This window comes from Ambystoma mexicanum, chromosome 1q (assembly GCF_040938575.1).
Source record: "Ambystoma mexicanum isolate Mex_15411 chromosome 1q, UKY_AmexF1_1, whole genome shotgun sequence".
NCBI lineage: Eukaryota > Metazoa > Chordata > Amphibia > Caudata > Ambystomatidae > Ambystoma > Ambystoma mexicanum.
In genome coordinates this window covers 1208678334-1208700705 of record NC_090922.1, presented here as the reverse complement: position 1 = coordinate 1208700705, position 22372 = coordinate 1208678334, and the positions used below count along the sequence as shown (strand labels likewise).

General features: G+C 45.5%; 1 protein-coding gene across 1 annotated transcript in view; it reads right to left on the bottom strand.

The window, feature by feature from the left end:
* DNAI4 (dynein axonemal intermediate chain 4) overlaps nt 1-22372 on the bottom strand; it is a 779679-nt gene that overhangs the window by 679903 nt on the left and 77404 nt on the right. The window contains exon 2 of the mRNA XM_069641948.1: nt 11926-12103. Within this exon, the coding sequence (XP_069498049.1) occupies nt 11926-12103 (178 nt within the window). The remainder of the gene's footprint in view (nt 1-11925; nt 12104-22372) is intronic.

Sequence of the window (22372 nt, the reverse complement as noted above, 5' to 3'; positions counted from 1 at the left end):
TAAACTTTCCCCACTCCTACCTGAAGTCACAGAGCGGGGAAGGAAAATATGATGTATACCGTCTGTCCTCCACAATGGGGGCACAACCCACGGGCACTCACTTCAGCCCGCGTTGAGCTGCCTCACTTTTGGCCCTGCTTGCTTCCTCCACCACTTGACGAGACTATATATTTCATTGGTCCTTCCCACCTGGGGCTAAAGGGTGGGGGACCTATGACAGGATTTTAAGTGGAATCACCTCATTCTGTTATGCAATACTAGAACCTTAGGCTAGTTACAATAACTCCCGATTGAATAGGTTTGGAGGTCTTACCTGAGCAGACTGATATGTTCAACGGGAAAGCAAATGCTGAGCTCAAGAATCTCCCCGACCAATGCGTCAACCTCTCAACCGGTAGGGAAACTCAGCGTGAGAGGTACGCACCAGTCAGGGAAACCCTCTGGGGAAGAAAACCCTGGTCGAGCGCAGGATCCGAAGATTGGAGTGTGGTTTGAGTGTGGTTCGCAGGCTGATGACTCCTATTCGATCATGGCGTTGAGTATCGGAAGACTGCTTCTGGAGAGGGGAGAGATGAGAAGCGAAGAGATGAATAGTAGCAGTACAGGAAGGGAAATGGGTAAAAACAGGCAGGAGACTGATTTCCCTGACCTCTTAACCAGCCGGATTAGAAATACCAGGAGAGAAGCCGAGAATACGGGACACAGAGAGTGGTAACTGGAACACTAGTCTGTAAGAAGAAAGTAAAGGTAAGTAGAATCAGATCCTAAAATACTCGAAGAAGGAAGGGACTTGGACGAGAGTTTTTGTTAATACCCAGAATGCAGTAACTCGAGAACTCTGAGGCAGCGTATCAGAATGAGACGCTAGATGAATCCGGGGAATATGTATCTGCCAAGAATGCTGGATAGAGGATCTGGAAGGTCAAGAGAAGAGGGGTTAGTAACGGTAGAGGTAGAGGCTTTACGAAGGATTGAGATTGCCTAGTTGCGAACTCACGGAGCATCCGCTAGCACAGTAGCGACGCGAAGAGCTGGAAGTCTCCATGGCCTATGAAGAGTCACGTGAGCGGTACGCCGTACCTCTGGCGAACGTGAGAGGACTGGAACGGCAATAGCGGAACCGTTCGTACTGCGATCCACCATCTTGGTGGTACCATTCCGAACGGAACCGCAGAGCCGGCTTCTAGACCAAAGGGACCAGCGCTTCGTGAGTGTAACAGTATGCCCCCTTCTCCTGGGGGGCGACCCTGGTTTCCCTGGATGCAACCTAAAGAATCGTCGGACCAGACGTGGAGCATGAACTCCAGAGGCCGGCTCCCACGTTCTTTCTGCAGGGGAGTACCCCTTCCAGTCCACCAAGAACTGTAGCCTCCCCCTCCGATAACGGGAATCACAGATACTGGCGACTTCATATTCTGGACCAGTATCGGTAGAGATAGGAGGAGGAGGGGTACAATCCGACCGGTGAAATCGATCCGGTACTGTCAACCGAATCTGGGAGAGGTGAAAAACAGGATGAATCCGGGACCATGACGAGGGCAAATCGAGCTTGACTGCCGCAGAACCCACCATCGATAAGATCCTGAATGGACCGAAGAACCTAGGGGATAACTTGGAAGGGACCAGATGCCGGGGAAGAAAGCGAGAAGCCAACCAAACAGTATCTCCCGGGCTCAAAGGTGGGACGTCTTGGCGATGTTTATCAGCAGTCCGCTTGGCCCTATCTTGAGCCATTCGTAATGAGACTCTAGCCGATTTATGTCCTTCTTGTATTTCGGAAATAAGGCCATCCACTCCTGGACAACTAGAAGGGGATAAAGGGACAGAAGGAACAAAGGAAGGATGGAATCCATAAGTACAATGGAAAGGGCTAGTATGAAGGGCCGAATGAAGGGCATTGTTATATGCAAATTCGGCTAAAGGCAACAAGTCCAACCAATTGTCTTGGGCGGCTGATGTGAAACACCGTAGATAGGCCTCCAAGGTTTGGTTAAGGCGTTCCGTCTGTCCGTTCGTCTGTGGGTGATATCCCGAGCTGAGAGCCCGCTTGATTTCTAAGACTTGGCAAACCTTTTCCCAAAACTTGGAGGTGTATTGAGGGCCCCTATCGGAGACCACTGTGTCCGGTAGGCCATGTCTGGAGAAAATTTCAGAAAGGAAAATCTTAGACATTTCCCCAGCCCCAGGCAGCTTGTTCATGGGAGTAAAATGTGCCAATTTCGTAAGATAATCAATGGTGACCATTATGGCGGTCTTGTTGCGTGAGGGAGGAAGATCTACTATAAAGTCGGTAGAGATCACTTGCCAAGGTTTCTCTGGAATCGGCATCCGGGTGAGCAGCCCCAAAGGTGGAGTTCTGGGATTCTTGGATTGGGAACAAACGATGCAGGCTGCTACATAGTCCTGTACATCCTTGCGGACTTCCGGCCACCAAAAATATCTTAGCACTAGGTTCAAAGTGCCTTGAACGCCTCGATGCCCAGCGGCCCGAGAGTCGTGACACATTCGTAATACTTCATGCTGCAACTCTGAAGTAGGGATGAAGACTTGCGATTTGTGAAAGAAAAAGGAATCGTCCTGGGAAAGATGGTAAGTACTGGCTGTCTTCTTGCAGGCGTCAAGGTTAGAAACCGATGCAGTCCTCAATTCGCTTAAGAAGTCGGTGATGACAGCGATGAATCTTGCTTTGGGGAACAATTGTTCAGAGCTGAATTGGGAGACAGGAACGTCCTTACGAGAGAGAGCATCCGCCCTCTGGTTTTGTTTTCCTGGAAGAATAGTGAATTCGATCCGGAATGGAAGGAAGAAATACGCCCAACGTGCTTGTCGGCTGTTGGTTGTATGTGCATTCTGTAGGACCCTGAGATTTTGATGATCTGTTCGTACCACTACAGGAAAGGGTGAACCTAGTAACAAGTGTCTCCACTCTTCAAACGCCCTTTTTATAGCCAACAATTCTTTTTCGAGCACAGAGTAGTTCTGTTCCGAAGCATTGAAGGTTTTAGAAAGATATGCCACTGGTCTTTCATCTCTTTGGTCGGTTTGTTGGAGTAAGACCGCGCCCAGAGCATGATGAGATGCATCAGTTTCCACAAAAAACTGTTTATTCTGGTCGGGGGTAATCAAACAGGATGCAGAAGTGAACAAGGATTTAAGTGTTTGAAATGCAGAATCGGTGGATTTATCCCAAACAAACGGAATTCCCTTCTTTAACAGTCGAGTCAGGGGCAGAATAATATCCGAAAAGTTAGGGATGAATTTCCTATAGAAATTAGCAAAACCTAAAAACCGTTGGATCTCCTTAACGTTAGAAGGTATGGGCCAATCAACCACAGCGGAGATCTTTTTTGGATCCATGGAAATGCCTTGGGCTGACATCACAAACCCGAGATAGGTTACCTGTCTTTGGTGAAATTCACATTTAGATGCTTTACAGTACAGCTGATTTGACTGCAGTCGTTTGAGTACAGTTTCTACATGTATCAGGTGTTCTTCTTGAGAGTAGGAGTATACTAAGATGTCGTCTAAGTAGATGATTACAAAATGGAATAGAATATCTGCGAACAGATGGTCCATGAAACGCTGGAACACAGCAGGTGCGTTCACCAATCCAAAAGGCATGACGTGATACTCAAAATGCCCAAATGGGGTTCGAAATGCTGTCTTCCATTCGTCTCCAGGGGCAATCCGGATGAGATGGTATGCTCCGCGAAGGTCCAGTTTAGTATAAAAGGAAGCTCCTCGGACTGCCTCCAAGATGTCAGGGATTAAAGGCATAGGATATTTATCTGCCACTGTGATTTTGTTAAGACCCCTGTAGTCAATACAAGGTCGAAGTTCATTAGTCTCCTTCTTTGGAATGAAGAAGAGAGAGGCTCCGGCCGGGGAAACCGACTCAGTAATGAGCCCGTTCCTTAAATTGGTTTGGAGATATTCTTTGAGGACTACCTTTTCTTGTTGGGAAAGGACATACATCCTCCCAAACGGGATAGGTTTGTCCGGAAGAAGTTCAATGTGACAGTCATCTCTTCTATGAGGCGGTAGAGTAGGGAACTGGGGATTGGAAAAGACAGACTGATACTTAGAATAGCATTCCGGAACAATCTCCAAGTTGTTTATTGAGGATACTGGTGAAGGGATCGAGTTTTCAGTCGGGATGTAGATGCCAACTGATTCCTTGGCTAAACAATGGCTGACACAGTATTCCGAGCCGAGGAAAAGAGTACCTGCTGTCCAATTTATAAAGGGGTTATGTCTCCTTAACCAGGGGAGACCCAATATAATGGGGAAATGGGCTGCCTTGATTAAATCGAAAGATAAGGTCTCTTTATGAGAGGCAATTTGACAGACAACAGGTTCTGTCTGTTCTCGGATAGGACCAGAACTTAGTGGATGTCCGTCCACTCCTTGAATAGGAGTGACCATCGCTTTGGGTATACAGTTAATTCCATGTTTATTGGCCCATTGGTCATCAATGAAATTCCCTGCAGCACCGCAATCTATCAGAGCAGGTATGTTCTGTACCATCTGAGTGTGAAAAACAAGAGTAACAGAAATAATAACCATGTTTTGAGTGGTTGCTACTGAGTCCAGATTTACAGGGATTCTCTTCGGGGAATCAGAATCTTGCGCCCCTACCGTTGTTCCCCCTGCGGTAGGGCTTTGAAGTTTCCCGACCCCTTGGCTGGAGTGCGTCGGGGGGGAACTAAAGGACAATCTCGTAACTTATGAGACGAAGCTCCGCAATACATGCATAGTCCCATACTCTTCCTTCTCTCTTTCTCACCTATCGATAGGGGCCCTCTCACTGTTCCTATTTGCATAGGCTCGTCTGAAGTGATAGCTTTATTTGTTACGGGGGGATAATCGAGTTGAGATCGTATGCCTCTAGTTTTCTTCTTTTCAAAAGAACGTTCATGTAAGCGGTAATCGATTTGCATGATGAGTGTGATCATATCCGCTAGATTTGCCGGACGCGGAACCTTAGCTACCTCATCCTTTAATTCGTCTGAAAGTCCTCGTCGGAATAAGGTGAGCAACCCATCGTCTGGCCATCCTGACTCAGAGGAAAGCTGTTTGAAGAGAGTGATATAGGTAAGTAGGTCTTTGTTACCTTGTCTAAGATCTAACAGTCTTTCTTGCGTGGATACCGAGATCTCTTGTCTACTAAACATTGCTTTCAAACTGTTGGTGAAAGCAGAATAAGAGTCCAAGATCACATTATTAGAGGTCACTAAAGGTGTAGCCCAGGCCAAAGCAGGTCCGGCCAAATGAGAAATCACAAAGCCAATCTTATCTTTGTCTGTTGGAAAGAAGCGGGACTTGAAGGTAAATTGCACAGTGCAGCTATCAAGAAACTCCTTGAGTTTGTGTGGGTCTCCGTCAAACTTGCCTGTATTCAAACATACTGGAGGAGAGTCTGAGAAGGCACGAGTAACCTGTTGTCGTAATTGGGCATTATCCTGTTTAAGAGCTTGTATCTCTAGGGACATTGATTGCATGGCGGCAATTAGTTGTTGCATTTGCTGTTCCATTGAATCACAGTCTGCCGTAGCCTTATTTTATATTTTTATTTTGGGCGTCGCTAACTGTTATGCAATACTAGAACCTTAGGCTAGTTACAATAACTCCCGATTGAATAGGTTTGGAGGTCTTACCTGAGCAGACTGATATGTTCAACGGGAAAGCAAATGCTGAGCTCAAGAATCTCCCCGACCAATGCGTCAACCTCTCAACCGGTAGGGAAACTCAGCGTGAGAGGTACGCACCAGTCAGGGAAACCCTCTGGGGAAGAAAACCCTGGTCGAGCGCAGGATCCGAAGATTGGAGTGTGGTTTGAGTGTGGTTCGCAGGCTGATGACTCCTATTCGATCATGGCGTTGAGTATCGGAAGACTGCTTCTGGAGAGGGGAGAGATGAGAAGCGAAGAGATGAATAGTAGCAGTACAGGAAGGGAAATGGGTAAAAACAGGCAGGAGACTGATTTCCCTGACCTCTTAACCAGCCGGATTAGAAATACCAGGAGAGAAGCCGAGAATACGGGACACAGAGAGTGGTAACTGGAACACTAGTCTGTAAGAAGAAAGTAAAGGTAAGTAGAATCAGATCCTAAAATACTCGAAGAAGGAAGGGACTTGGACGAGAGTTTTTGTTAATACCCAGAATGCAGTAACTCGAGAACTCTGAGGCAGCGTATCAGAATGAGACGCTAGATGAATCCGGGGAATATGTATCTGCCAAGAATGCTGGATAGAGGATCTGGAAGGTCAAGAGAAGAGGGGTTAGTAACGGTAGAGGTAGAGGCTTTACGAAGGATTGAGATTGCCTAGTTGCGAACTCACGGAGCATCCGCTAGCACAGTAGCGACGCGAAGAGCTGGAAGTCTCCATGGCCTATGAAGAGTCACGTGAGCGGTACGCCGTACCTCTGGCGAACGTGAGAGGACTGGAACGGCAATAGCGGAACCGTTCGTACTGCGATCCACCATCTTGGTGGTACCATTCCGAACGGAACCGCAGAGCCGGCTTCTAGACCAAAGGGACCAGCGCTTCGTGAGTGTAACACATTCACATTCCCTTTCCCCCTGCTGGCAGAACCCCGGGATCTCCCATAAAGGAGAAGAACAACAGTCATGAAAACAGGACTGCTAAAATGATCATGAACACACAATCCGTAAGCAACAATGAAACTCCCACAATGCACTGGGGTATACACATGCAACACGATTTCCTGGTTTAAATTGTGGGCAGTATTAGAATCAAATGTATTTTCATTACAATTGATTTTGATAACTAGGGCTTTGAGGATAATAATACAGCTTCCATGCCGTATGGCTGAAGAAGTTAACAAACTCAGTATTTTTTCGGTAAATGGAGGAGTGTTCCAGGGATGTGTCTGGGTGCCCCTTCTGTTCATCTTGTATCAATAGTTTGGATAAACATTTGAGTTAGTTAACCCCCCACAAACCCCCACACTCTATGTGCCAAATATTTAGATCTGTCCAATGCCGCTGTTCCTTTTTGCTGATGATGGTGTCCTTCTGGCCAAATCAGTCAGCTTTGGGGAAACATCTTGATAAGTCACGTTTTGTGAGGAGTTTACTCTGAGAATGAAAGTTGAAAAATCCAAAGTTACGACAGTGGACCAGAAAATTATATGAACCATTTTGACCGTGGTGGATTTGATCGTGGTGGATTTGCTCGAATATTTGGGTGAGTGTTTTTGCCGCAAATATATGTGTGGGTGGGTTTTGGATAATAATGAATTTGGGGTTTGGGGGTACTGCAGTGGGTCTCCACCGCATATATTTGTGACAAAAACTACCAAAAACCAAAAATACATTCGTACAAATCCACCACGATCAAATTAATTCGAACAAATCACACAGATCCACAAAACTGTAACCACAAAAATGATTTCATGATGAAAAGATAATAATTTGAAATAGCTTCCTGCTACAAATATCAGGTGTTGTTTTTTCATCCAATTTGATTTGGCATGCCCAATACAGTTGAAGCAAGGAGGAAATAAACTACAAGAGGAATTGTAGCATAAAAAATTCCACCGCCCGATCCTCTTCAAAAGCTGCAATAACCATTAATAACGTAAAGGTTGTACCTTAAGCGTGTTCTTGGGTAGTGTGGGCAACTAACATATTTGACCGTTTGCAGAACATTTTATTAAAAATAAATCTTGGGAGTTAGCAGAGGACCTGCCAACATCTGAGCACATGCTGCACTAAAGGCAATTTGGTTGAGTTATATACTGACGATACATTGTGGCAAATATTGGGCTTGGCTATGTCCAGGGATGGATGGCACTTTATGTAAAGATCTGAGAGAAGAATTGAGGTCAGAATGGCATTCGTACAAAATTGAATAGAGCATTAACATGCGTATAATCTACCGATCGATTGAAAGATAATCTTGGGCCCGCACGCCACACTCATTCCATTTTAATGCTAAATAGCAACTCAAAGCATCACGGATCTTTGACAGTAGGAGTCTTCCCAGATGCCAATGGCTCAAAATTATTTGGAATCTACATCCCTCCCAAGTAAGCAGATATATTTAGATCTTATACCAAAGTATTTGATCTGGAATTTAAATTAAATTTATAAGGTAACATGGCAATGTGCGATAAGACATGTAAAACCTCATCTCAATGTTTTTGCGATTTAGGCCTTGCTGAAAATACCTTGCCTCTTGTATTGTTCTGTCAATGGAACCAAAATCTGAGGACGTGGTGGATTGTCCCCATTATAGCTAGACATGGCTGGACCAGCTATGGTGTGACATGTCAATTTAATTGCCTTATCTGATCAAAGTTGCATAAGTTGGCCACTTTTATAAAGTTAGCTTTGAAATGGCAGGAACGTTTATTAACTACTGTGGCTAGCTGAAGCATATGGATCTAGAAGCTCAACGGTTGGTAATAATAAGATGTATCACCTTGGGGACGATATGGATAAAACTAGGTTGAAAATAGGCTTGTGTTTAAGCAAAGCGAGTTTATGTAACAGGTGACCCATTTTAGCAAATGTCTTCAACTGTATCTTTGAAGTTCATCCAGCGGGTTCCATTAGGCATCTTTTTCTTGAATTTATGTTGAACCTATGTATTCTTTTGCCTTATTGACTGTTCTTATTCTTCTGATGGCATGTAATAAGTGAAAAGTTGGATTCGTTGTTTTCATGAGTTCTGATGATTTATTGATTTAAAGTTTTTTTTTTTAATAGCTGAAATGAACTTGAATCCACTTCAACAGAGCTTTGTTCAACAGAGGGAGACAAAATAGTAGAAAAGGTCATTGGGACTGTGTGGATTGTGGGACAGACGAGCGCATATACGATATCCTGCAATAAGTGGCTAATGGGATACTTTTTGAAGAGTATAGTCATTAATTGCTCCAGGTCTGCTGTTCTAATATGCAGGTACATTCTGGAATCGTACTATGTAGCTTGCCAATGCTGAGGCATATTTTTGTGTTAGGCTCTAAGTTGGTGAGATTTGCACCCAGATAAGAGAGGGCCTTCATTGTTACTACCTTGTAGGTTAGGAAGGCTACTGTCTTGCCTGCCATTGCAGGACCATCAAGCTCCTTTACTCTCCCTAAACGCTCCCTCTTACCGGCATCTTCAGCTTTTAGAATGGCTAAACACAATGGAAGCCATCTGGGAGGCGCCGTTAATACTGCACTTGCCGGTGCTGTTGGGGCTACGATCGCGTTTGTGTGTTTTTTTCTTCTTCTCTACATTACGCGCTTGGATCACCTGACGAACGTGTACGTCATCACGTTGGTCAGGTGCACGTCAGCTCACCGCATTTAACGGAACAGAATCTAAGCGATGGCGCTTCTGATCGCGTTAACTTGAGCTATTGTTCCGGAGCTTGGCATCAGCTGCTTTCTCGCAGACGCTTTTCGTTCATTCAGCAATTTTGCCTTTCTCAGCCGCACAGAGCGATTGTCTTCCGCGTTCCTGCGCGGTGCCTCGCATTACCTGCTCTGTTCCTGTACAGAGTCTCAGCCGTGTTTTCTATGCGGCGCCCAACAACACTCAGCTCCAATTCCATATGGAGCATCCAGCCGTGTTCCTACGCGGCACCCAGCAACTTCCAGCTCCAGATCCACACAGGGTTTCCAGCCACGTTCCTATGTGGCACTCAGCAACTTCCTGCTCCAACTCCATACAGAACCTTCAGCTGATTTCTACAAGACTGCCATATACACCCTGTAGAGTCCGGTTCCCACTCTCCCAACTGGACTTCTTCCCACTACCAAAAAAGGGCATACCTTCCTGGATCAAGATTATCCATCTCCTCCTCCTAATCATCTACTAAATAGTGCACTGAACTTTGGACGCTTTCCTGTGTGCACCAACCCAGCTCTAGTGCGACCCTGGACTGCACTTCGTCTACTTCTGCCATCAGTCGGTTGGGAGAGGACGTCGAGTGTATCCTTTACGGCTACCAGTCTGTATCCTTTAAAAGGGAATCCGAGGCATTGTATTCTGTATCCTGTGTGTTTCATTGTCAGAAAACCTGAGTTCTAACAGCTACCCAGAAGTCGATGCAGGCTTGGAGGGGCAGCCAATACAGCTCCTTGAGGATGGGCATGATGTGGTCACATTTTGTTGAATCTTTCATTGGATGGGCTGCAGAATCCTGGAGCACCTTCATTGGGGCAAGAGCTCATAATCTAGCACCTGTGAGGAGGGCATTGCCAGTGGAAAGGTGGGGGTGAACAGGGGCTTGAACAACAGTTCTTAGGTCTGAGGCTGGGAAGAAGGTTTTTTTTTCACATAGAAGAGATGGCTGGTAATAGGCTGTTTGCATTTTCTTACCGATGTCATCTTTGATTGAGAGGTCAACATTGATGGTAGATCCAAAAGACTAACATTGAAAGTAAGCTGTCGAGTGAACAGATGCAGACAATGCCTTGAAGTGGCCTAATATCTAAAGGGCCAACATCAACAAAATGACAACAGAAATTCTTCAGAACAGAGTGGACTTCTAATTATCCTTAGATTTCTGCACCACTAATAAAAGTGAAGTATTTGCCAACTTTGGTTTATAATTTACTGTTTGAGATTTTTACTACATATATCCTTAAACGTGGAGATTTTGTGTTAGTCATTCTCTGTGTGTCACCCAGATTATTTTCATGTTAATATATAATATTTTGTTTAAGTTACTGTATTTAAGGTGTTAACGCAGCGCCAGGCAGGGGGACACCTACCAACTGCGAGAGTAAAGAAGGGGATGTTGGGGCAGCCACATGGGAAATGACACAGGTATTCCAAGCCACAGACGCCTTGTACAATGGACTTCACTGGGAACAGTAGGGGATAATGATGCATTGGGTGTACACACAGTCCACGATACTGTCCTATGATTAGCTAAAGAAGGGGAAGGATAAAAATAGCACCATCATGAACACATGTAGTGAGAAACCCCTCTGGCAGGCTAGCCCTAGGAAACCTCGATCTAAATCACGTGACCAATACGACAGGGATATGCAAAGGAAGGTGGGGCTTAAGCTACTCATTGTGAGAAAAACAACATAACTAGAACAAGGTGATGTCATTACAGGGCGGTCAGCCAAACTAGCCGCCCTACACAGCAGCGCGCAGGGTGGCTCTGTACCAGTGTGCCGGTCACATGACTGCTGATGCCCATCGGCAGGCGGCTGTGGGAAATGAACACTGGACGGAGTGCCATTCCCTGGAGAACCAATCAGATGGTAAGTTCTTGAGCTTTGGGGAGGAGGCTAGCCTTCAAAGTATTGAACACAGAGTTTGCGAAGGTCATCACCCTGTTCCGTTCTCAATGGTGCTGACCAATGACAATGTATTAAAGTTCTGGCATACAGCACAAATGTTACTACAGTAATAACAAGTTGTTCCGGGGTGGGGTGTGGCTAAATGTGGTACCATATGGGGAGGCATTGCAATGGGAAATTGTTAAACTGTTTGCTTCAATTACGCTTCACTAATCAACATAAACTTTGAGGAAGTGATGTCTGGGAACCAATGAAATCCCTGGGAAACACAGAAAAAGCCAATTCTCCAACTTGAAAATGTTTTTCGATGGATTTCCGACCACTGTATTTCCTGGTATAAAACTACTGTTCATATTCCATGCAGATGTCAGCCTTTCGACCAGAGCCTATCCACTGTTCTGTTTTATTTGTGCTCCCCCAGCTGTAATAAACAGTTTTGCTTCTTGCCTGGTATTTGCTCTATTTTTTTTTTTGAGTATGTGGTTTTTACTATGCTCTAATTGGTGAACCCCTGACTACATTACTTAGAACATTTAAAGAACTCTTTTTAAAAACAGAAGGAAATATAATTGACACCTTACCTTTCCTTTTATTAACAATTACAAAACACCTCAAACACAAGTTAAAGTTTCTGAATTTCCATACCTTCACTGTTTGCTTTGCAGCATAGAGAGACACTTTTTCCATGATCTTGCTATCGGCGTGTAACGTTATGCTTTTTCTGCTTGATGCTCCAAACAGGCTTCGGTTTTGGACACTGAAACTCAGCTTGCTTTGGTTAGAGCCATAAACCGTGGATGCTCTTTTTGTAGTCTTGGAACCCCTGTAGTAAGAAAATACCATTTAGTCGCACACTATTGTTCACAGGCAGGCACTCCTTTGGTATATTAAACCATACTGCTTTAGCAGCTAGTGCACACAATGACTGCAAATACTGTCAAATATTTTATTTAATTCAAATGATCACAGTTTAATAAAAACCTATATCCAAGTTAAACAAAATTGAAAAATATTAGAAATAGTAGTTTATAGAAATACTTGACATTCAGTGACTTTTATCAAAAACCAATTAAAAAACATGTAACTATTTCTATACACAGAATTATTTTCACACCTATACAAAAGTACATTTTTCAGTGATGTTGCAATGCTTGGATTCATGTAACCACTTACTGAACCATTTCTCTTTTCATTTGTTCAATAAAGAGCACGAAAGCAACACATGTGAGATAGATTCAACTTGCACTTTACATAATCTACAGAACAGATCTGAAAAAGGAATACCCCTCCATGCTTCTTCAATTTCACACAGACGCAAAACCATCATATGGAATTTCAAGAAGGGATGAATGTGAATATTCCAAACTTGATACACATGTCTCTGAAACATACACATGTCTCTGAAACAGCAATTTCTTATGTATTTGATACAATAATTTGTGATGTTTTTCTCGTGCTGTATTCCAGTGTCTCTGATCTAATAATAGTATTCATTCACTAGAATTTAAAGACAATTTTATATTTTTTAAGGTATTGACATACATACTGAGAATTAGCAATATTAACAATATTTATTGCGCCCAAACCTATTACCAGTACAGAGCGAGTTTCAAGGCTCTATACAAACCACACAATAGAAACAAATAAACAATAAAATACATAAAATGGCAGAAAAACTGTGGCAAAACGGTGGCATTGTACCCTTTACTTTCCGTTACTTTGTTACATTAAACTTTACATTTCAGTCAACGTTTAAAGTCTTATCCAATTCATATTTTCCTTATAAACTGCTTCCATACCATACATTTACATTGGTACGATTTTGATCTCATACAGATGAATCAATGGTTTCCATGAGTTAGTTCCAAATGATACTTCACACTTTAAAAGGTTTTAAAAAACAAAGAAAGATTAACATTTTGTTGTCCATATTTGAGATTCACAGTTCAATTTACCATCAATCATAATGACCAGATACCTATAATCATCTTAATGCTCTCCAGACTAAGGACTTAATCACGAGTTGGGCGGTATTCCTGGTGGATTTTCCATCGAGCGTTATTTGCGTTAACGTCACGATGTTTGGTGGAAACAACGCCAGATCATGAGTCGGCGTGCACGCGCACATGGCCTTGGCGGTAACGCAAATAGCGTCTGGCAGGACAAGTGGCTACCAACCCGTAAATCCAGCGCACATTGCGCTACCGCCAAGCTACGGCACAAATAGCGCAGCGGGAAATGCGTCACCACCGGAACGGGCAATAAAGCAATGGCCATCTTGGAAATCCCAGTCTGCCGAAAATCTCAGCCCCTGTAAGCAATCCACTCTTCCAAAGCCTGAAAAATGGCCCAGGAACGTACCGGGCAAGTCTGCCCTGGACAGGGTCTGAAAATCCAAGTTCACAGATCAGCAGCTTGCTGTACTTGTGGGGGAGGTGATAGGCCACCAAGAAGAGCTGTATGGGCCACAACAGCACAAGACAAGTGCACAGCGGCGAGCACAGATCTGGAGACAAGTAAGCCAGAAGGTGTCTGCGGTGGGCCGTGTGCCCAGGGACGGGGAGGATTGCCAGAAGCGGCTGCACGACTTGCGGCTCCGTGTCCGTGGTCACCTGGCCCAGCACAGGAGCGAGAGCATGGTGACTGGAGGAGGGCCAACACCACCAGCACCAGACTTGACACCTTGGGAGGAGCACATTACCACCCTGATGGACATGGGCACAATCGAGGGAGTCGGTGGAGTGGAGGAAGGCACCGGTACACAGGAGTCTTCAGGTGAGAACCCCCCAACTTTGAAAATGCATAATCTTGTTAGGCCCACCCCTCCAATCCCAGTGTGAATGTATGTGTTTGCAATGTGTGTGATGCACCGCAGCCACCCATTAGTGCTCCCTTGTACCACCGTATCCTAGCGCCCCCTGGTACCATGACTAAGTACCGACAATGTACCAATGTAAGCCCCAAGGGAACAGAACCATGACCATGCCACAACAACGTGACGTGTGCGTGCGTATCAAAGCCCCCCTCACGCACAGCAACATGGGAGCTGTGCACAGACATTTGAAGATGTCACACCAATATGTCTGTTCACTGTCCCTCCCCTGGAAGTCGTTCCAGCAATCACAAGATGGAGAATGACAAATATGCAATGGCCAAGCATGATACAAACTGTGCCCTAATCCACTGTAAGACATGAAATGCATGATACAAATGTAAGCTGCCCTCAACTCATACAACACCCTATGTACCCTACAGGCACGCAGCGATCATTGCTGGGCAATGTTGATGCGGAAGCAGCATCCACATCCAGCCATATGCCCCGACGTGGATCAACCAGCACTGCCACCGAGCAAAGGGACCGGCATGAGAAGGCAAGGTGCAGGACACATCTCACGTCACCCCACCGGAGCCAAGTCAGACCGGCTCATTGTCAACAAGGCCAGAGGGTGTCACCACCTCAAACGCTGGGAGCCACCAGGGGTTCTGTAGGATGTGCAGCCAGCCACCAGTGGGTCAAACACGGATGCGGGCCACACATCCACTGAGGAAGGACACAGTGCACTGGTGTGCTCACCCAGCCAGGGTGCCACTCAGGAGATGGGCACACCCGAAGGGAGCCCAGAGCAGGTGCAAGTGGAAGCACACACTCCCCATTTCCCTATATGCGTGTACGTCGTGCCCACACCCCAATGTGGACAAACCTTATGGTTCCCCTGAAGGCAGCCTTTCCAACCGCGGCTGCCCCATCAGAGAGGCTGCAATGTCCCCCTACAGCTCCCCTGCCACCCTGCGCAGAGCCGTCAGTTCAAATACACAGCATACCAGACAGATCCATAGTCATAGGAGCTGCTCTAATGGGACGGCTGGACGTGATAGAGGAACTATCACAGCTGAGGTTTGAGGCCATGGCGGCTGAACACAGCAACCACATTAAGGCAATAAGCTGTGCCATACGTAATACAGCCAAGACTGTGGCCCGTGACAATGCCCGCACCCATAGAGTGGTGGAGGGCTGTACAGCTGCCCCGGCAGGTTTCTTGACAGAGAGCCTGTGAGCTGTGTGAGGGCCAATCTGCACATGCTGAGCAGATGCGGGAGGCAAACAATCTGCTCTGCCAGGAGCTGCAGTTAACAGGTGCAATTCCATATACCTGCACCACACCCACAGAGGGATCCCTAGAGGCTTCACCCAGGCGCCGTTCCCTGCACAATCTCCCACACCGCTCACCAAAGGGACCCGGACGTGGGAAGCATCCACAACCATCATAGATGGACATGGCGCAGTTGTGCCGAAGAACGGGCACATGGACCCACTGGCACTGTCTTGGGGTGATCCCAAGGGGGCAGGAGGGGTTGTGTGCTGGGGTGTTCACAGGGGGAGGGGGGATTATGTGCTGGGGTGTTCACAGGAGGAGGGGGGACTGTGTGCTGGGTTGTCCACAGGGGGAGGGGGGATAGTGTGCTGGGATGTTCACAGGGGGGGTATTGTTCCACAATTAATAAATCCCATTCATAATGCATACAAAGCATGGACATTCATAATTGTGTGAAAGTGCTCTTTATTTTACAAGTGATATGTGTTACAATTACCCATCCACCAGATCAAAAATAATTGTCAGTCAAGGCCTGTTTGGCCAACTTCCCCTCCCTCACCCCATTCCGGTGTGCATTTGCCCTGACTATGTGCACATGCTCATCGTCACTCCCATCCTCAGGTGGTTGGCCACCAGCATCAGGGGCAGTGGCACATGCCTGCGGCAGCAGATGTTGTGGAGCATGGCACAGGTGAGTACGATTTTGCCTACTGTCTCTGGTGCATACATTAACCCCCTCCCGTACGGTCTAGCGTGCCTTCAGAAATCCAAATGCCATTTCCACACAGCGGCGTGTACGCCCTTGGGCAATGTTATATGCCAGCTCAGCTGGAGTGTGTGGATTACGCACAGGGAGCCATGTGCACTGCGGGTATCCAGAATCACCTGCAGGAGAGAGAATGCGTACATTAGGCATAGGTAAGTTCAGTGGATGAACAAGGCTCAGACATCAATGACATACACATAAAAGTAATGTATGTGTAGAAAAGGTACATGCTATCTCACTGCAATGTTTTCATACATCCTTCACCTCCTGGCACATGCACGGGCTGAGATATTCATGCAGCAGTGTATCAATTAACATGTTAATGGTTATGTGTGTCACGCTCATGCTGTACAAGTACGGTCATTTTCAGATGTGTGTGCTGTGCAAGGTGCTGCATTCCATTTATGAACTACTTACTGCATGCACCACTCCTGTGCCTGAATGCCACAGTGGTCTGTCCCTCAATTCAGGATGACGGTACCCTTATATCTGCCTGTTCATGTGACATTTTGTTAGGTGATGTGTTGTTTGTTTGTTTGTTAAGTATGTATTGTGCGCGCCAGACCCAAGGGTATCAGGGCGCAGGAAAGTAAGAAGTCATACAGCTTGGTGCAAAGTTACAAAGGTTACAAGGTATCAACAAAAAACGTGATCAAACAGTCCATGGTAAAGGTACATGCGATAACCAATGGACGGGCATAAACTTTAAAGTAAGGAAAAAGCAAGCAATTATATACATGTAGTATAAGGTTTGTACGTTCATTTATCATCCTTCTCTATTAGCCATTTAATCAGGTTTTGCCTAAATTTGGTGAAGGTTTGGTCCATTCTCAATGTGGTGGGTAGTTCATTCCACAGTTGGGCTGCTTTGACTGGAAAGCTAGAGACACCAATGGTGGAGAGTTTGAAACGGGGCACCTGAAGGCGATTGGAATTCGCTAGTCTCGTCGGTCGGTGGATGATGTTCTACAGAATCTATCTGCTAGATATTGTGGGGCTTTGTTGTTAAGACATTTGTGGGTGAGGGACGCAGTCTTCAGTCTGGTCTTTTTATAAGTGGAAAGCCATTTATATTTCCCCTCTTGTCTCTGAGGTATGTTCTTTCTTGGAGATGTTCAGTGCGGCTCTAAGAGCATTGTTTTGTAGTATCTGTATTTTGTTGATAGTAGATTTGGTCGCTCCAATGTAGAGGGCATTGCAGTAATCTAATTTGGAGAGGATCAGGCTTCTAGCTAAGGTCATGCAACTGTTAGTGGGTAGGAATTGTTTCCCCGCTCTAATTAGTTTGCATGTATAAACTGTGGAGGAGGCTAGGTTATTTACCTGTTTTGTAAATGATAGAGTGGAGTCTAAGTAGAGGCCTAGCATTTTTACTTCCTTAGCGACTTTAATGAGGTTCTCATCAATGATGAAGGATGAGTAATCCACACCCAGTTTGTCGAGAAGAGGTATGGTTCCTAGGATGAGAAGCTCTGTTTTATCATCGTTCAGGCAGAGCCCATGAGTGGCCATCCATGCCTGAACGATGCTGTAGATTCTGTTCACCATTACTAAGTTCTTGCCATAGTCCCCAGTGAGTGGAAGGAGGATCTGGGTATCATCTGCATAATTAGTATAGGTGATACCCAGATGGTCCAAGTCATCAAACAGAGGCTTGGTGAAGATATTATATAGTGTTCGTGAAACACAGGAGCCCTGGGGCACCACACAAGCGATTGGGATAGGGTCCGCTGCTGCAGATGGTGAGAAGACCCTCATGGTTCGGTCACTAAGGAAAAATTGTATCCGCACTGTTGCCTCACTGGAGAAGTGGGTTGCTGAATCCGGGTGGCTACATAAGACTTTGTGATCCACTAAGGCAAAGGCCGCTGATAGGTCGAGTAGGAGAAATAATGCCGGTTTTCCATTGTCTCTTAATTTATCTATTTGGGTTTTAAGATCGATAAGTGCAGTTTCGGTGCCATGTAAAGGGCAGAAACCGGACTGATGAGAGCCTAGTAGCTGGTTAAGTTCTAGGAAGTTGTGGATTTGGATATATGCCACCTTGTCTTAAAATTTCATCAAGAAAGGTACAGTGGTGATAGGTCTGTAGTTAGTAGGTATGGAATGGTCTAGGGTTTGTGGGAGTACCCAGGATTCCTTAAGGTTACTAGGAATCGTGCTGGTTGTAAAGGAAGCATTGATCAGTTTAGTGATGAATGGTGCTAGATCCCTGGCGATATCTTTGATCAGTTGTGCTGGGCATGGGTCACCTTTACAGTTACAAGGTTTGAGTCCAAGAATGACTTTCTCAACCTCTATAATGGAAACTTTGGAAAAGTGAAATTGGATAGTGGGTTTAGTTTTAGGTGGTGCTGTTGTGTTGGGAAATGTTGTGGTAGTTAGTGACTCTTTTTTTAATTCTATTTTCTTTTGGAGGTTTAGGACTTTATTTGCTAGCGCATGCTGGATATCAAAGCACCATGTTTTATCTTTGACACAGTTGTCTTGGGATGTTATGGGGTTTTCTAATTCTTTTAGTATGGAGAACAGCTCCTTCATGCTAGAGTTTGCTTGTGTGATTCTATTGTTGTAGGTCTCTTGTTTGGCCAAGAGGATCTCCTTCTTGTATTGGGATGAGATGTTGATTAACTTTAATTTGTTTTCAGGCGTGGGATAAAGTTTCCAAGTAGTTTCGCATTTTCTTTTTTCCAGTCTGAGGTCATTTAGGTGGGGGGTAAACCATTTGTCCGGGTGGCTTTTAGGTTTACTATTTCTAAGTTTTAGTGGGGCAATGCTGTCAAGAGTTTTGTTCAGGACTTTGTTATATACTTCAACCAGGAGGCCGGGGTCCGAGTTATCAGGTAAGGAGTTAAGGGTAGGCAAAATACAGGGGAGCAGTTTGTCTACCGTCATGTTTTTCTTATTTCTGGTAAAAATAGGTGGGGCAGGAGGTTGCTGTTGGTTAGGAGTTTTGGTTGCTAATGTAAAGGATATGAGGTAGTGGTCTGTCCAGATTTGGGGTGAGATTGTAGGGCTGGCGATATTGCAGTTGTGATCGGCAAACCCAATCTAGTATTCTCCCTTTGATGCGAGTTGGCTCATTCACTCTTTGAGTGAAACCCAGTTCTGTCAGGATGTCGGTTGCTGCAGTGGCTTGTTGGTCATTGGTATCATTGAAACCTATTTTAAAGTCACCTAGCAATAGTGTTTGGGATGTATCTTTTAGGTTTTCTGAGAGAATCATGGATAGGTCTTCTATGAAGGTCTTAATAGGGTCAGGGGGTCTATATATAAGATGGATGTTCAGCGTTTGTGACTTGGCTGTAGGTATTTTAATTGACATAACTTCACATGATTTAACGTCTGGTGAAGGAGATATTCTCATGCAAAGTTTAGTTTTGGCAATAATGGCAAGGCCACCGCCTCGAGCTTCACATCTATCCACCCTGAGCATAGTGTAGTCATTTGGTACGGCGAAGGTCAGTGCTGGGCCTGCTGCCTCGTGGAGCCAAGATTCTGTGATCACTATGAAGTCGTAATCTTCTGTTAAGATGACTTCAGATATTTCTGTGGCATGGGCGACTAGAGATCTTGCGTTTATTAGGGCACCTTTGAGTTTAGGTGTAGGTTTAGCTGGAAGAGGTGTAATAGCGCTGACTGGAGCTACTGGGCTGCTAAGAGTCCTAATTCTTTTAGCCTGGGGGTTGTTGTGGCTCTTATTGTTATAGTGATTAAAGTTTGGTGTAAGTTCGTAGGAGGTTTTGGTATGGTATTCTAAGAGCGGTGTTACAGGGTGTAGTTTGGTAACGTGAATTGTGCTGGTGGCTAAGTAATTTGGGAGGTGATATGGGGTTAGCTAAGGTGTCTGTTGTTCCACTTAATGTAGACATTGTATAAAGTATCACTTATATCAATAGGGTTCACAGGTATACTGAATTGGCCAATGCAGAGTACATAGTGTATTGAGTGATGTGCGGTGCAAGAGAGGGGTGTAGGATCTATGTGCGTTAGGTCAAGTAGATCAGCATACAGCAAAGTGTGTTAACAGCAATTTCAACTAAACATTTGCCTTAATTTAAACATTGGGTGTATCTAGCTGGTAGTACCTAGGCTAGTGTTGCATTTGCTACTTGGCACCATCATGTACATTTCGCAAGGCATGTGAATGTCCATTCAGTGGTCACTATCTCAGGGATGGTCATTGTCGTGTCTCCAACTACTCCTGTGAAGTGGTTTTCAGAATGTGCCTACATTAGGACTCTATTGGCGTGGCCTGGGTGGGATATCTCTTGTGTGTCAGGGTGAAGAGCAGCAATGCGACACACACGAGATGCATTGTGGTATTTGGGCTTCCATATGTGACGGTGCTTTCACAAGTGTGTGACATTCAGATTTGTGTTCTGATGAGTGGAACGTGTGCAAGGGTTCTCGTGCAACACTCATGCATGGAAATGGTGCAGTGCTAGTGATGGCTGTGTCTCCTGGTGGCATGCAGGGATTCCTGTGTGCACCCCCCCCCCCAAGTGAACATTGCCATGCATTTCACTCAAGATTTGTACTCACCCAAACATCCATGTATTTTGACCTCAGTGCCCCTCCATGTATGCTGGCAGGGTACTGCTGCGCAGTATGAGGGATCTTGAAGGAATCCCGGTTAACACTAAACTAACAGAAGTTAGTCGTGTAAACTCTATCTAGGCTCGGGGTGGGTAGACAATATATTATGGAGAAGATAGAGTTCAAGGTAACAGGGAGTATTAAGCAGAGTGAACCAACATGATACACTAGCATACAAAATCAATAGAATAATTGGTATAAACAATGATTAAAATCAGGATTAAATAGATGTACAAGTTGTGCAGTACCATGGAGTCGTGGGTAGATCCTGGGTAGAGGGCGCAGTAGTGGCTGAAAGTTAGGTTGGGGTTACAGGTCATCTGCATGTTCAGGGAATGGTAACTCTTATGGTTCCTGTAGGCTGCTCATGTTACCAGGGTGCTACTAGTGCAACATGTGTGCAGTCTAGGGCATTTGGAACTAGGGCAATGGCATGGAACTGTGCCTTGAGCTGGTTGACCTGTGCCTTTGTGGCTGGCAATGCAATGTGCTCATTGACATGGAGCAGCAGTGCATCCAGCACCTGTCCCAGGACGGCACTGAAGGTGGACTAGGCCATACCATGCATCATGGCAACGTTGTGTTGGAAGCTGCCAGTCCCAAGGTACTGTAAGACAGCCACAAGCTTCACAAGTGGGGGCACAGCAGTGCGGATGGCTATACGTCTGCCTATGTCAGCCTGGATTGTGTCCAGCAACTGGGTGATTGTTGCCCTGTCCAGCCTATACTCGGTCACCAACTGCCCATCAGTCAGGGCCCAGGTATTGGCCTGACACTGGGGATGGCTAGCCTACTTGCTGGTGCTTGTCTCCTCCTACTCCTTCTCCTCAACCCCAACAACCCCTGTGCTCCCAGGTGCCTGGGCTGGTTGGCATGCCTCTGTAGCACCAGGCAAAGCTAGTACAAGTCTACATCAAGGCTCCGGCTCCAAATGGAAACATGGTGCTGGGAAGGGTGTGTTGTGCATGGGTGGTTCTTTTGTAGCCCTCTTGAGTGCATTGTTTTCACCTGTGCCCTTATTGCTTTCTCCTCGCTGAACCTAATGGTGCTACGGTGTTGAGGAGGGTGTGTTGTGCATGGGTGGATCTTTTGTAAGCCTCTTGAGTGCATTGTTTTCAACTGGGCCCTTATTGCTGTCTCATGTGTGTTTTTACCTCCAGCATTTGGTGAGGGGTATTTCTGGCGGTATTACCGCCGGTTTTCCGGCGCTAACAGCACCAACGATATACTTGTGATGGCTGTGTCATAGTACTTTTGTTTGTCTGCACTATTACAGCCGGCAGTATTCCCATCGGCTGTAATAGCGCTGCCGGGATTTGAAGTCATGATCCGGTGGAGCGGTATTGGCGGCGCTAATACCGTTTCAGCAGCATTTAAGGGTTACCTCATGATGAGGCTGTAAGGCATCTTCCATAAATAAACACCTGAAGAACGTCTATTTCAAGATCTCTCAGCGGGAGATTTTGCAGGAAGAAATTAAATTTCTGTTTCAAGGAATCCACAAACGGGGAAAGAAGCGCCTTCTAAAAATGTTTACTTGCTACAAGGAAAATTCATTTAAATTCCAAAAGTGCTTAGTATTCAGGGACCCAAATTCAAGGAAGGCCATAGACAGCAACAGATTATTGCAAAG